Below are 16,544 nucleotides of genomic sequence, written 5' to 3'. Positions count from 1 at the left end.
TATATCATATAATTGATAGAGTTAAGTACTATACTGAAGATTCATCTGTCATTAGTCGTAATTTTAATATTTGCTTAATTGAATGAAATGGATACACATTATTGTATATATTTATATGCCCGTTTATAAGTAAATGTTTGAGTATCATTTGGAATGTGGATATGATTTTAAAACAGATTTTTTTAAAGGTAAAAGAATAACCTCTTGTGTTTACAGGCGAAACATGAATGGTGAAGATTGGAACAACCGAGGCAGAGACTTTGAAAGGGAAGGAAGCAAGGGCCGTAAAGTCTTTGATGATAGAAATGAACGCTCTGAAAGAAGCAGCGAGAGCTTTCTTGAGCGCCGCAGTGACAATAAAATGGAGTCATGGGGACGCCCATATGAGGTTGATCCTGTCATTCCTAAGGAGCCAGATTATGATTCGGGTGAACTCCGCATGGTGCACAAGGAGTGGGACAAGGAGGTAGAAGCTGCAGAGAAGCAGATGGAGCTACGTGATGAAATGCGAGACAGGCCACAGCGGCCAGACAGCCGAGACAGTCGAGCCAGCAGAGACTCGCGTGCTAGCAAGGATTCCTTTGAGCGATGCCCCTCAAGTGCACCTGCAAGGGAAAAGAAATTGGAGATAACTTCCTGGGCCGATGCCACCTATGAGTATGATGACTATTACAGATCAGAAGGCAGGGGTGAAGAATTTGGTCGAGAACAGACCCTCTTAGAGTCTCCAAAGAAATTAGAGGTCAAAGAGGAAAAGCCCCCCAAAGGGAATGAAGAGGAAGTAACAAAAGAAGAGAAAGAGGTTCACCGTGAAATGCTAAAGGAAGGAGCCCGTGCTACTCATGCTCCAGCTCCCATCACCAGGGAGAGACTAGAGGCCTCAGACAAGGAAAAGGAGATAAGAAAAAACATGACAACACTCAAAAAGTCTCAGGGGGAACCTGTAAGGAAGATAGAAGTGAAAGAAGTGGTTCATCCCAAGGAACAGAGAGACAATGTTTGGGCGAGCCGTTCAAAAAACGCAGAACGCTCCCGCCCCGATTCCAGCGGTTTGGCAACAACCACCACCAGCAGCACAGCCGGCAACAACACAACCAAGGCCGTGGAGTCCAACATATGGGGCGTGGCCAAACAAACAACCACAAACAGCGAGAGCACCTCCCCAATCACTACAACAGCCACAACAGTAACTGTGAGTCAGGTCAGCAACACTATCACCAACACCACCAACACCGGCACCACAGCCACCGAGGGAACAGCACCAACAGTGGCAAGGGTGCCTACTCCTCAAGAGCCAATTGGCACCACACAACCAACACCACAGCCGATGCAGCAGCAACCTCAGCCATTAATGCAGATCCAGCACCAGCCACCAATACAGCAGCAACAGCCACAGCAAAATCAGAAACCTCAACCGCTGGCCGGGACCATAGCAGAAACCACCACCACTACAACCACTACTCTGGCACAAGGGTCTTCTCAAACAGCAACCGGCGGAAGAGAGACCACTGAGGGAAAGAGTGGAGAAGTGGCTGAGAGGGAGAGTGCCGAGCGGGGCGGGGGCAGCAAACCAGTGTCGTCTGGAGGTCGTGGCAGCCGTGGAAATCGCTACGAATCCTCCCGAAGTGGAGGTCGCAGTGGTGGACCCAGGGGTAGCACCTATCCTGTTTACCGTGGTGGCCGAGGGAGTCGCAGTGGGGACTTCAACCGCAGAGGAAGAGGACCACCACCAAGATTCCAGAAGCGCAACTACAGAGGTGATGAGGAATATTACTATGAAGACTACCACCCACGTTCTCACCGTGAACGAAAGGTAAATGGTTTAATTGTTAATAAATAATATATAGAGGTTTTGTGTTGCCTCGAAAGATTTGATTAAACACTGAGTTTAATAATAGAAATAATACAATTATTCACCCATATTGCAGGATGATTGGAGCAACAGCTGCGAGGGAGACTGGAACAGCCAAGGAGGTGGAGGGAATAGCAACAACGCCAGCAGCAACCAGAACACCAACAGTGGCTCTGCTCAACCCAACAACCGGGAGGAGAGCGGCGATGGTGAGCGCTCCCAGTTAGGTCGAGGTGGCGGCCGGGGGCGTGGGGAAACCAGGCGGGGAGGCTCCAGGGGTGGTGGAGCAGCAGGAGCTTCAGTCCCTCAGGGCCATGCTGGGGGCAGGGGGCGGTCAGCACCAGCACACAGTGTTAGTGGTGGTGGTGGTGGTGGCAAGGCAGGTACTGCTGATGAGGGTAAAGCAACTGTTGTAGAGGCAGGACAGACAGATGCTGCTGGACGCAAGCTGCAACAACAGCAGAGTAGGTTTGACCGTATGCCACCTAGATTCCAGAAACGTCGTGAATTTGAGCGTCAAAGAAATGGCGTCAGTGGAAGTGGTGGTGGTGGTGGCAGCAGCAGCAATAATGGTGGTGGTGGTGGTGGAGGGGGTGGTGGCGGTAGCAAGAGAGGTCGAGGGACACCTGTGTCATCGTCGGTCTTGGGCTCTGGGGGGGTCGGAGTGGTATTAACGCCAGCAAACAAGCCAGGTGTAAAAGAAGGGACTCCTGAGACAACTGAAGAGGCTGATTGGGAAACAGCATCTGAAAGTAGTGATCCTGAGGCTCGGAAGGAGAACAAAGAGAAGGCTTCGAACCCAGCCCCTAAACCCGACCATCGTAAGGGAAGCAAAACCGACAGGAAGATCGGTGGTGGTAGTTGGGCTCCCTCATCAGGTGGGGGGTCATCCCAGGGCCGCAATTCACTTGGCAAGGAATCTAAAGTTGATGGCCCAGGTGCTCCCCAGAGTGCCAGCCAGCAGAGGTTTGGTGAGAAGAAGGCTCCCCATAAAAATGAAAGAAATAAGAGTGGACCAACAAGTGGAAAGGGCACAAAAAATGAAACTACTGTCAATCAAGTGCATGAGATAAAGTTAAACCCTAACATGGTACATCAGGCTCTCTCTGAAGTCAACAACAAAAGTAAGCCCAAGCAAGAGAAAGCCAACCCATTGGAGGGCATCGACTTGAATAATTATGCTAGTAAGTAGTTTCCTGTTGCCATTTCCACAACAATCCATGTCAACCAACTCATGATGAATTGAATAAGGTCAAATGTTGCCCTCGTGAGGTGATTTTGATTGCTTTAGCATAAGCTAAGGGAAAAATTTTGGAGCCTTTTATTTCACCAAGCTGATTCTAAATGTTTTGTATGGCCCTGTTTATTTTTATACTTTATTTTGGGTTTGTTTTGTTTTTGTTTTTGAATTCCATTGTGCTTTTCATAGTTTTTTCAGAGCATGCAACTACTAATGTTGGACTTTTGCCAGTACTAATGATGGGTTCAGTTTTTCCTTGATTCTCAGTTATTTTTCCCCCCTTTTATTATTGCTACACAATTTCATCAGTTTTTTACTTCTTTAATATTTTCTTTTATATAGTTAGATTAGACATTTAAAGTATTGGTTACTTAAATATGTTCGGCAACTTGTGCTAAAGCAACAATACTAATGTTTGACATAGATTGCTGCATCCAATTCTAACATTAGTGTGGACCCTTCTTTTGAATTATTTGTTTTGCACTGTGTAGTATAACTTTCTGTTGTAGTATATCAGTGTATAAAGAAATTTAGAAAAAGAATGGTTGTGTGTATCAATGATATAACAATATATTCTGACAAAGAGGAGTTCTATGACATTAAATTCAAAACATTTTCATTTTCAGGTGTTGTGATTGTAGATGACCAGCCACAGGTTTCTGAACTCATCGGTGATATTCTTGATTCCAATGATGGCTTTCAGCAAGTCACAAGACGTAAGTCTGGCAAGGAAAAGGGCAAGCCATTGCCTGAAGAAACCATCTCTGCTGCTGCTGCTACTGCAGTAGTTACAGAGGCAACAGGAACAGCAGGGACAACTACTGTGTCTGGACCTGCCCCTTCCTCTAATGCCAAGAAACAACCAAAAGAGAAGAAGAGTCGATCCAGCAAGTCGAGTGGTTTTGAGCGATCTCGTCAGAGTAAGCTTCCCCCAAGACTAGCCAAGCAGCGAGAAAATAATCGTATAAATGCTATAAAGAATGCTGGCTCATGTAGCCCTGTTGAATCTCCTACCAACACACTCTTCCCAGTAAAAGACTCTGCTTCATTGCCACCACCAAAGAATGCCTGGGATAAACCTTTAACAGCAACACTTAGAGCAAATTCACCTTCCCAGGCTGCAGCAGGAACAGATGGAGTCAGCCAGGGTGGAAGCAAGCCACCTTCATTCGATAACCATGACAGTGGTGTTGAAATCAGTGACCAGCCCAACTCTGGTGGCAGTAGCCAGCGGTCAAGTCCAAGTGATGACCCAACTAATTTTGCCAAGGTTGATAAAACTACATTGGATGGGACATCAGTTCCCTCCCAGACCATCATTTTTGAGAATACCAATTTTAAGGCTGCAGGAACCGTAAATGCAACTGTAGGTGCCGAGTATAAGGCCAAGTTTGGTGAAGCTCCAAAGCCTCAGAGACAACGCGAAAGTAGAGACAGGAAGAGTGCTTCTCCAGAGGCATCCCTTGCCATAAAAGAAGAGAAGGATAAGAAGTCTGAAAAGCCTGAACCAATTGAATTGCCACTAAGTTTCTCTACTAAAGTGGAAGAAAATGGTGCTGATATGAAGTTAGACTTTACATTTGATTCTGAGCTAGCAGAAGTGCCAGGATCTGTGAGCACTAAGGGCATCAGCCTTCCAAGATCACTGGTGATGACATCTGGAAGTATGCAGAGCCCTATTTCACCATCAACAGATGATCTCAACTTGAAAATTGCATCTGTCAAGAAGGTCTGGGAAACCATGGCACCTGTGCCAGAACATGCTGAAGATGTCACAAGTTCAGTTGCATTTTCTACTGCTAGCTTCTCTGCTGTGGATAGTGTTGCAGGACTTGATCATTCACCTGCATTAGAGTCCTCGTTCACAACGAAGGATTCCGCAACTGTTGGGAGTTGTGAGGATCCTTCCCAAGATGTTGGTGGATACCAAGGAGGATCTCCACTACAACAGGGAGCAGCTATGGGCAGTGGAATGGTCTATACCTCTTCTGTTGCAGCATACACATCATCAGCAGCATATACATCATCAGCTGCAGCATCCTTAGCCAAAGCAGAAGTCAGCCGCTCTGGCAATGTGTGCAAGGTAAAGCCGCAGCAACAAGCAGCAAGCAGTTCAGTGTCCCCAGGCCCAGGAGGATCATCCTTGGGGATCCCTAGTGGGTCTTTGTCTCCTCCCCTGGCTTCAGGCTCAGCTGGGCCATCCAATAGCAGCATCTATCAAGCCTTGGGTGGGGGAGCTGCTACATTTGGTGGCATTGGTGGCACCATTCCTTCACCTCCTATGATGTATAATTCAAACCAACAGCTGCCACAGACTGGTCTCTACCAGCCATTTTTGGATGGTGCTCCTGTGTTGGGACAGAGAGGAGCATCACAGTTTTCACAATATCCACCTTATGGTCTTGGCCAAGGTTTGGGAAGCAATGCATTTGGTCAGCAGTCCATGTTCTTGCAAACACCACCACCACTCACAACACCAGCTGATCTCTATACCAACAACTTATCACAATACCGCTTACAGCCTGCTGGCTTTGGACAGAGTCAACCTCAGAACCAAAATACAGTGTTGATATCTTCAGCTTCAAACTCCCTAATGTCATCAGCAGTGAAACCCTCTTCACAAACTTTTGGCAATTCACAGCAGAATTTTGGTACCATTGGGTCTAAGGCTGGGACACCATTCCAGCAGAGTGGCCTAGGAACTGCTTTGCAAGGTGGTCCTCAGCCCTCGCAATTGTATATATATGATCCCAGTCAGCCCATGGGTCTCTTAGGATCCCAGCTGGTCCAGCGACCTGGTGTGCAGAATTCTGTTATTCAGACAATACAGCAGCCAAGTTCTTTCTACTCAAATAATGGTGCTGGAGCCCCAGGAGGTCCACCCGCTGCACCTCCAGCAGGTCCTGGAGGCCCACAGCAGCCAGCAGGGTTCTACACTGCCTCTGGATCTCCCCTTCAAGCAGCAGTGCAACAGCAAGCACAGCCACCTCTGCAAACTCCACCTGCAGCCTATGGCCTACAAGGCTTTGGTAATCAGTCTCAACCTGGACCAGCAGGTGTAGGAATGCAGGGTTTTGGGTCTAGTATGAGCCTTGCAGCTCAGCAACTGGGAGCTCAGCCATTTCGAGGTGCTCCCACACTTCCTGCAAGCTTCCTCAAGTCGTTGCAACCTGGAGCCAACATTCAGGATACTGCCCGCCAGCAGCTCAAGTCCCCAGGAGCTGGGCAGAATTCCTTCTCATCAACATTTTTCCCAACTTCAAGTGAGTTTATGGAATTATGACTACAGTTTTATTAATTTTTTTATCCCTCTGTTTATTCACTTTCAAAAAGATGCATGAATTCATAATTGCTCCTGTTGTTAACAGTCTTAGCAGTGTTTACTCATATTAGTTCATGATATACCTCTACATGTGAGATATTGTTTGAGTAACGTCACTAATAATTATTACAAAATATGATCATGGAGATTATTTGGTCATAATGTGTTCTATACACTTGCAGGTGGTATATCCTCATCTGTGAACAACAGCTGCAGCACCAGTAGTGCACATACAGTGTCTGGAGTACCACAAATATCTTCACCCAAAACTCAGAGCAGAAAGATGGCATCTCAGCCTGGGTTGTCACACCAAAGCTCAAATAGGAATGCTTCATATACGTCACAGAATACAACACAGGTAATAGACTTTTCTCATTCCTTTACGGGTATTCTAAGTGCATGAGGTATTGATGTTCTTCATGCTGTCCCTCCCCATTCACTTCAAACATTACATACTTGTGTGATTATAAAAGGGTTTCTATTTTATTGATTTAGCATTTTAGGGGCCACTAAAAGCTCATTAATAGTTTCAGTAATTTCTTTTGGGGTTGTGATAATTAGTTAATATACAAAATTTTGCTCTCTCTCTCTCTCTCTCTCTCTCTCTCTCTCTCTCTCTCTCTCTCTCTCTCTCTCTCTCTCTCTCTCTCTCTCTCTCTCTCTCTCTCTCTCTCTCTCTTTTCTCTTATCTTATCTCTCCTCTCTTCTTTCCTCTCTTCTCTTCTCCTCTCCTCTCCCCTCCTCTCCTTGAAATATGCTCTGCCTTAATGGAGAGCAGCTAGCAATGATGGTGTCATTTCACATGAGGCACTGGTCCCCCTTTCTTTTTATTCTCACATGGTCTCTTAAACTTTCCTAATGTTTTCCAGCTGCTACAGCTTTGCCTTGCTAAGTCTTTTTCTTTGCTTGATTGATGGGTTGCAAAAAAAATTAACAAATTTAGGAATGTGAAAAAAGTGACTGTTCCAACCCTTTTCCCTCCTGTTTCTCATACTTTCTGGCCAAAGGAGCCCTGGCTTGGTTACCATACAAAGATAGTGTCATTACGATATTATCAAGCACTTGCTAGAGCTTGGCTTCTTGGAGCCTAATTATACATTGTGCCATACTTTGCTCAGGCATCTGCCCCTAATGATTCCTGTGCCTGCTACAGTGATCTTAGATGATATTGAAGTGAAATAGGCCATTTTTTTAATGGTTTATTTTCTGACACCAATGATGTCTGTGCACCCTTAACCCATATTTGCCAAGCCATGCCTATAGCAGTCATAATAAACCAACTCAATGTGCCGGGTACATCTATAGGCATCACAGAGTAGAAAGTTCCACTACATGTAACGGACTGCCAGGCCAATGGCAGGACGGTTACCAGAAGCCTCTGGAGTCAGTGACAGAGATTTCTGATAGTGTAATTAACCCTTTCCCGACGGGTAGTATTCATAGTGGCCTGGGCCTCGCTGCCGGGGGCTTATATCGTCGCCCTAGCATGCGCGACCACTCATGCCAAATACCAGCATCCCATGCCGTTTCTTCGTAATAATGCGAAGATAGTTGTATTTTCAGTTTTCATTATTTTCTAAAGTCTCTACTTGCCAAAGTTCCTGATGAATCGAGACTGAAGGGTATTTTTGTTGTTATATAGACTCCATAGTTGATCATTATTCAGTCTATAGTCTGAATAAAATAAGCAGTGTGCGGCATCATGGAGTTGGTTGATTTTTTTTTTTTTTTTTTTTTTTTTTTTTTTTTTTTTTTTTTTTCATAGTAAAAATGAGTGTTAAAAACGACTTAATCACACTTTCAGTGGCAGAAAAATAATATTTTGCCGTGATTGTAACAAAAAATAACTGGCATCTCCATACATACACCATGGCATGTACATACATGCCCCCGGCAGATAGTCCTGCCATGCCATGGCACGTGCGTACATGCCACCCGTCAGGAAATGGGTTCAAGGGTTAAATTAGTATATTTGATTAATGTCTTCAGGAAGTTGAAGCAGCTGTTAGATTTGTTTTCAAAAAGTATTATTTGAAGTATATAGAAGTAGAGTTTAACATTTTGCAAAGTGAGGGGCAGTAGCTTTTCTTTCTTCAACCCCAGTATTGCATTCATTTTGAGAGGTCATGTGGTATTATTTTTGTGTTTTTCATCCCTCTACTGACTTCTTAGCATCTTCCTTATGCTATTAGTAGAGGTATGACTGAAGAAACTTTACAGATATTTTTTCTTTATTCTTGGGAAAATAATTATATATACACAACATGGTGGGACTTTGAGAATAAAGTTTAAGGAGGACATGTATCTAAGAGGACAGTTAAAAGTAGAAAGGTTGTTAGTGATGTATGGGTAGTATTAATGGATCAATTTTCTTATCACTTGTGAAAGATCAGGCTCTTCACTTTTTTGTCTTTATCTCACAAAATTGCAACTGCTAACCACTCTCCTCAGATGATGGGTGGAAGTTTAAGGTCTTCAGGCATGGTGATGGGTCTGCGTGGCCAGTTGCCCATGGGCACCCAAACCCTGAGTGGCCCAACTCCTGGAATGGCCTCTAACTCGCGCTATCCAAATCCTGGCCCCATTCAGCGGCCACCAGCAGCCCAGGGCTCTGGCAGCAGTGGCAGTCATCGTGGTGGCCGTGGCCAGTCACAGGGCCAGCAGCAGCAGTCTCAGCAGAGGAGCTCCAACCCCCCCAGCTCAGCCCAACAGGCCAAGTTGAGGGCAGATGCTTTGAGCACCACTCAGGCATTCTTCAATCGGGAAGGTTAGCCCTCTTTTGGTGCTTTATGCTTTCTTTTCAGCTGTTCTTTTTCATATCACCATATAGTAGTTGCTGTAATTATTGTTGTAATGATAATATTGTTATTGTTGCTATTATTATTACTATTACTTTATTATTTCTGTTATTATTAATATTATCATGATGATAGCAGCTTTGGTATATATATGACCAGGCTTGATATTTTTAGCTAGAACTTGTTTCTGATTCTACAAATATACTAAGAAACCCATTTTCTTACACAGCTGGAAAATCAGAGAAGAAAGGAGAAGACAAGCAAGCAGAGTCAATTTCATCCACCAAGGAGGAGCTTTCAGTTGACAAGGTGTCAGCTACACCCTCCACAGCAGCTGATGGCCAGCCAAAATGAAGCCTCATGTGATTGCGGAGGCTTCTGTGAAAAACGAAGCGAGGCATTTAGCTGTCCTAAAGTGCAGGTGGTATTCAATGGACCGTGTATCATGATGGTGACGAAGTTTGAATTTATTTTTTCTTCCTTATTTTAAAAGATCATGTTTTAATTATCCATAAAGTTATTCTTTCTTTTTTTTATTACCATTATTTTTTCTTAAGACGAGAAAGTTCTTATCTTTGGAAGAAGATTTATATCAGTAATGAAAAAAAAAAAAATGTAAATGAAATGATAAACCCAGTGGTGAGGCAAGATTTGCTGTGGTTGAACAGTTTGAATTTGTGGTTTATTTCTCTATTGAAAGGCAAAGTGCGTAATGTTGAGTGAACTTTATTTTCCTCTATTTGAAAAGCTTTCAACGCTGTGCTAGAAACATAGACATGATTGATGCTATGGTTTCTTTTAGAAGTGTTAAATGCATATGGACGGTGCATATGTTACTCTTGGTTGATTTTTGTATCTTGTCAGTTAAGTAAGGACTCAGTGGTACTGGGAAGGGCACCTGTGCTTGTTTATTTAATACAAGAAGATACTACTCCACTAAAGGAAAGTAAGTGTGTAATGCACATGAGTCTCTCTTCTAGTTGTTAAATGATTTCTTTTGGTTTACTGGCTCAGGATTGATGGTTCCTGTAGCTACTACAGAGTAGGGTTAGAAATGAGCTTTTTAAGAAAAGGAGGGTGTACCCTTTGGAAGATATCCCTCTTGTGAAAATGCTATAGAAAGTAATGCTGATCACTATATAAGAACATTTTTGAAGCCTAAGACATTATTACTGGCATTTACATAAGAAACAGGTTTACATTGACAATGTAAAGAGCGTGACCAAAGTGCAAGAGGCGTTAAATGATGGGTGAACCCTGCCAATCTTACACCATAGAGAAGAGAGTAATGACCAGGCCATGGGTAACCCGTGACGCTGTCTTGCCTGCTGGCCATGGCGCCAACTTGCTGCTGAGGAACCTGGGGAAACTGGGGCCATTGCTAATGTTATGGGACACATGGCGACAGAATACACACCCATTACCTGTTCCCTTGTTATTTTCAGGGAAAGGGTTAGGCACCCCTGGCCACCATGCTCTACTGTCACTGCCCCTGATGGTATGCTGTCTGGCTAGCTGAGGTTCCAATATGTTATTGTAACTTGTGGCATTTTACCATGTGTATGACTTGATATCGTTCCCTCATTGTTACGCTGTTGAAAAGCGCACTGTATGGGCAACTCTGGGAAGGCTTCGTGTTGCTTCACGTGGCAGTGGCAGCTAGTGGGTGTGGCAAGAATTACAATATTGGCTGCGGCCTACCCAACCAACCACACCTGCATACCACCCACGTGGCACGCCTACGTCACAGTCTTTTAATTTTAATTGGCCCCACACTATTGAATGGATGGGACTCTTTTAGACCCCTCAGCTTTTATACTGATCCAGAGCGAGTGAGGGGCCTCGCCCCCTCCTCAACACTCTTAGCAGCAAGTTCAACACACCTTGTGTAGTTGTCTTATTGCAATAAACTCAATGTCTCCTGGAGTGTGTGTTACTTTGCAATCCTTATGAGCTAGCTTATGATAGACAAAGTAAGCTTAGACAAATAAAGAGAAATCCTAAAGATACATGATACTGCTGTCTGCTCTTGACTGTATTAATGTACCTTGCAAACCTTACAGGTAAAATGGCAGTTTTTGTAACTTATTGTAGTTTTATCTGAAAATTTGATTTAGGCATTTGATAATGTATGTATGGTATATTTAAACAACAGTCATTAATGCATGTTGAGTTTGATATTATTTATCTCATCTTTGTTTATTTAGATAGCAGATCTATTTACTTATGAACATTATTATTATTACTATATAGATACATTGCCAACAGTTAGTGTTAACTACTTCATTTTGGGATGTATAATATTTTGGATTTTAGGAATTGGGAGAAAAAATGGTAAAAAGGGAGGCTATTCTGTACTCTTCGCCTCACCAACTAGTACTTACAGTATGCTGCACGCATAGAACTGTCTTGCTCAACTAGACTTATCTTAGAAACTGTGTGGTAACTTCACACTTTTAATTTCATTTCCTTTCTTCTGCCTCGTATCCTTTCTCTCCCTTACACCCAAGTGACAGTGATTGAAACACTTTAATGATATTATCCAAAGACAACATTTCAGTTTACATATCTTAACAAATGTAGAAGAAAACATTTATTCCCACTATGAAATAAAGAGAAAGCGATCCATTTAACTGGATATCTTATTCATTTTCCCACTCATTAGAATTTGTAGTAGGCTTCTTGCTTATTTTAAAAGTATTTTTAGTGTTTTATAATAGTGATAGGTGATGTACATTTGAATTTGCTTTTTACTTGTTCATTTTATTTATTTTTATTCTTTTTTAAATGTAAATATTGACGGTGAGAGAAAGATTCAATATGTGAATCTTGATTTTCACAGTGTTGCATAAACATTCAAAAAATCAAAACTGAAGTTTTCTTTTGAGAATTATAGTATATTTACATTTAAAGAAATATATGCAGTCAAATGTTATAATTATCATTGAGGTTTGTTACATTGTTCTCATAGAAATAGAAGTAGCCAAGTTTTCTAAGGAACATTTAAAATAACTGCAAATAGTAACTCATTGATAGCAATACAGATGATCTTCAGTGAATTGAGTTTTTAGAGACCACACACTAAAGTATATTTCAGATATTGATTTCTTTATTTAAATAAACTTGATAGTATTGCTGAACTGATACAATAAGCCATGTCCAGAGAGTAAGCATGACTGTTATGCATGTCCCGAGTAGTGACAAAACAACCAGTTTGCAAGAGGAATTGGTTGCTCAGCCACCTTTGACATTATTTAATAGGCATGTGCGCACTCCTGGATATGGCTTTATTTTGGATAGCAGAAGGATAGATTTCCTTCAAATATTGACGTGAATATATGCATACCCCTCTAGTATCTCTTACATGAAAGTACTGTGAATATATTTTTCCTTTTAATATTTTATTATATATAAGTTGTTTATGTTTATTACATCTCGTCTTCATGATGTATATAGATGTAGAAAAACTAAAGCCTCACTTGAAAGTGATTGCATGATTAATTTTGCATTTTAGTTTATTAAAATCATAGGAGTATTTAAGAAAAGATACAGGGACTGCAGTAACAAAAATAAAGAAACACGAGAAAATGCCTAGTGGCAGAATATCAAAAGTTGAAGGAAGAGAGCACTTTCCAATTTCACAAAGTGAATCTCGGATTATCAAACAACAATAAATACTAATATAGAAAGTAGCAGAAAACTATACAATATTATTGTACACAGGATAAGAGAACAAACCACTGACTGGGAATTGTTATGCATAGTGGTGCCAAAATTATTACTGGGTTTTAGCAAAAATTAAGCTGTCAGGTTGAGGTTTGATAAGTTTAGTTTGGCCATGACAAATAGTGTAACAATCTATGATTGGGCATTGGTACGTTACTGTTGGATATGCCATGCAAAATAATGGCAGGTGGTAGAATATTAATGGAGTGCTTACGACCTCGCATGAACACAGGATTAAGGAGTTAAGGCAACTGAACAAAAAAGAAATTTGAAATAGGCTGAATATCAGAGTATCATGTGAAAATTTTTTTTTTTTTGGGGGGGGGGGGGGTTCTGCACAAGATATTTTAAGACAAACCACTCAAACTTTATATTGATTAAGAATGTTAAATGGGAGAAATTGGGTGGGAATAAGGCTAAATATGGCTTCCATTTAGCTTCACAGGGAGCTAAATAGTTCCCTCCCCATCCCTTGCTCGTTGTCGTGAGGGGGCTTAGGAGACGGAGACCTCAGACCTCACCTCAACTAATTTTGCACGGAGTTGTCTTGTCCTTTCTTTTTTCAATACTCATATTTGCTGTTTTCAACACAATGCTCCCCACTCAATTCAGACAGCCTTTATCATATACTGTACCCCATCAGCTCCCTCTCTCTACCCTTTTCACTACCATAGTACCCTCTAGTACTGTACAACTTGTAATTCATCCCTAACTCTATTCGTTACTCAACCTTACCATAGCATCATATGACCTTATAAGTCATGTGGCACTTCCTTACCTGGGGGTGTTGCTCCCAAGCCTCACGCTATCACTATAATTTGAATACGCCGCTAATGTCCTTAGATGCTGACGCAGGAAAAGTGAATAATAAATGGTCATAGTTCTGAATACAAATGTTACTGAATAATCAACTTTCATTATTTTCAATTGTTCTGATGTAGACTCCTTTCAAGTTAACTGGAGATTGGGTGCAAAACTGGTTAAATGTATGTTCAAAGGCATCAGTTTTATTTAATTAAAGTAAAAGAGGATCACCCCTGCCTTGGACCTAATCACTTGCCTCAACTAATTTTGCCTTTCCTATTCCTTGTCTTCTTCATCCCTTCTTCTGTCCACTTATCCTAATCATTAACTCATTTTATCCTTTTCGCCACAATACTTTGTCATAATGGTGTGACCTTTTGTGTCTGTCACATTTGTTTTTGGCCATTCTGGAAATCCACAAACATCACCTTAGAGAGAGAGACAGAGAGACAGACAGACAGACAGACAGAGACAGAGACAGAGACAGAGACTGACTTCCTAACCTGGGGCTTCGTCCCTAAGCCCCACCCTATTGCTGTATTTTGAATATGCCGCTAATGACTTTAGAGAAAACCACTATATGAACATTAAGATTCCTACTTGATTCTGATTTGCTACCTAAAATAGAAACGAGGACTTTCCCAGCAAAAATACAGTTGTTAACTTTACATAAATTAGATTTGAACTTATGAAGTAAATACATAGACAACCATTAATTTCATTACGCACAATAGCAAGTATTTGCGAGCTCTTAATGTGTAGAAAACCAAGAAATTTATGAAACCTAAATATAAATAAAAAAAGAGACTAACATGTCGGGACATTTGTTCATTTATTGAAAAATTTCGTTTGCTTCAACATCTAAGGTCATTAGTGGCGTATTCAAAATATAGCGACAGCATGAGGCTTGGGGGCAAAGGCCCCAGGTAAGGAAGTGTTATATGTCATTAAAGGTCATATGGCGCTATGGTAAAGTATAGTAGCGAAAAAGATTAGGAATGAGTTAATTTGGGGAAAGTTACAGGTTGAACAGTACTAGAGGTTAGTATGGTAATGAAAAGGGTAGAGAGGGGAGCTGATGGGGGTACAGTATAAGGTAAAAGTTGTTAGAAGGGGAAGGAGTTAAGGGAGCATGGATCATTATGATAAAGTATTGAGGCGTAAACGGCAAAAATGAGTTCTCGATTACGATAAGCGGACAGAACAAGGGGACGAAGAAAAGGAAAAAGGAGAGAAGAAAAGGCCATGCAAAATTAGTTGAGGGGAGGGCTGAGGACCGAGGCAGGGGTGATTCCCTACACTGGGCCTCAGTCCCTATCTCCTAAGCCCCCCCCCCCCACGACAACAACAAGCAAGTGATTTTGGGGGGGGGGGGGGGATGTCAGGAGATATACAAAATGTAAAGCTATACACCTCTATACACTGTTGATGCATACCATGTTTATTCTAAAAAAGAAATGAAGATTAAGTAAATTTCTCCAAGAAAACCGCGTTTCAAACAACCAAGCCAACTTCTGACAGGGTTAAAAATATGTATATTTATTTATAATACATTCATTATAAAATCACTTTCACATACACATTAGACTGAACATACACTTAAAAGACATTCAGAAAATTAATTGCATCTAAAATAAGAGTATAAAACCGGTTTCAGCATAAATTTTCAAATACGAACAAAAATGCTATTCAAGGTATTATGCCATATTCACATACGTTTTAGGTAACATAAATAATAATAGAATATACTCCCTACACCGTCTTGAAAGACATTAATTTTACAACTTGTTTTAAGAACCTTAATACTTGTCGCTTGATTGATTGTATCACAAAATTCACTGGTTACAGACTTCGGCAATACTCAAGAATATCATGGGATTTCTTTGTTTTAAGCAAAAGGCATTTCAGCATTTAAAATAATAAGTTACCGATCCTGAGGTCTTAATTCATGACTAGCAAATCATTTTTTCTCAACAATAAATATGACCGTTGTAAGCAAAGACCCCTGACAAGCATGATAGCCGAACTGTCATTCGACGAGGAATGTTTGGATGATCACAAGGCATATCTGGAAATGAAAATATCTAAATTACCAAGCTGAGCGCGAGGGCTTCGCACTGGAATCGCTCCTGGAATTCCTGGTTGGTTTTAGGTGGTGCTCAGCAGATGGCATTCTCATGTAGCTCTTGTACTTCTCTCGATTTCGGTCCGAGTCTGCATTTTCTCTTGACATGCTCTTTGTGCATGTACGCAATTTCGATTCTTCGGATGGCTCCCTGTCGTCGTGTAATTTTTCTGCATCTGATCTGTATCTCCTCTCCTCGTCTGACATTAATTTGTATTTCCGGTCTCCGGTACTTCTGCTTCGGTCACTGTACGGTCTGTCTCTCTCCCCTGGTAGCCTCTCTCTCTCTCCTGTTAGTCTATCTCTCTCCCCACCCGGCTTGTCCCTTTCCCTGCTAAATTTGTCCCTCTCGTTCGCCTTATTCCTCTCGCTGTCTCTCTCCCTGTCTCCGGCCAGCTGATCCCTCTCCCCAAACACTCGGCCTCTACTATCTCCACCTCTGCTTCTTTCTCCTTCCTTGTGCCTCTCCTCCCATAGCTTCTCCCTTTCTCTGCCGCGCTCCTTATCTCCTCGCCTTTCCTCCTCCCTTCTGTATCCCCGTCCGGACCTCTCCCTCTCCCGGTCTTTGTCTCTGCCCCGATCTCTCTCTCTGTGTGGCGAGCCAAGTTTCGAGACGCCCTGGATCTTGACGCTCTTCTCGATAACTCTACGTTGGTGGTCCAGCTGCGGGAACAGCT

General features: G+C 42.2%; 2 protein-coding genes across 2 annotated transcripts in view; one reads left to right on the top strand and one right to left on the bottom strand.

Moving 5' to 3' along the window:
* The window catches only part of LOC119570608 (protein lingerer-like), a 27,254-nt gene extending 16,116 nt beyond the window's left edge, over window positions 1-11,138 (top strand). Inside the window, exons 12-17 of the mRNA XM_037918284.1 lie at window positions 217-1,813; window positions 1,929-2,061; window positions 3,719-6,355; window positions 6,597-6,772; window positions 8,866-9,181; window positions 9,442-11,138. Of these exons, the coding sequence (XP_037774212.1) occupies window positions 217-1,813; window positions 1,929-2,061; window positions 3,719-6,355; window positions 6,597-6,772; window positions 8,866-9,181; window positions 9,442-9,566 (4,984 nt within the window). The 3' untranslated portion in view covers window positions 9,567-11,138. The remainder of the gene's footprint in view (window positions 1-216; window positions 1,814-1,928; window positions 2,062-3,718; window positions 6,356-6,596; window positions 6,773-8,865; window positions 9,182-9,441) is intronic.
* The window catches only part of LOC119570620 (ribonuclease 3-like), a 32,822-nt gene continuing 27,234 nt past the window's right edge, over window positions 10,957-16,544 (bottom strand). The window contains 1 exon segment of the mRNA XM_037918292.1: window positions 10,957-16,544. Within this exon segment, the coding sequence (XP_037774220.1) occupies window positions 15,832-16,544 (713 nt within the window). The 3' untranslated portion in view covers window positions 10,957-15,831.

The sequence above is a fragment of the Penaeus monodon genome, chromosome 4 (assembly GCF_015228065.2).
Source record: "Penaeus monodon isolate SGIC_2016 chromosome 4, NSTDA_Pmon_1, whole genome shotgun sequence".
Taxonomy (NCBI): Eukaryota; Metazoa; Arthropoda; class Malacostraca; order Decapoda; family Penaeidae; genus Penaeus; species Penaeus monodon.
The sequence above is the reverse complement of the archived record's forward strand: the minus strand, read 5'-3'. Positions and strand labels throughout refer to the sequence as shown.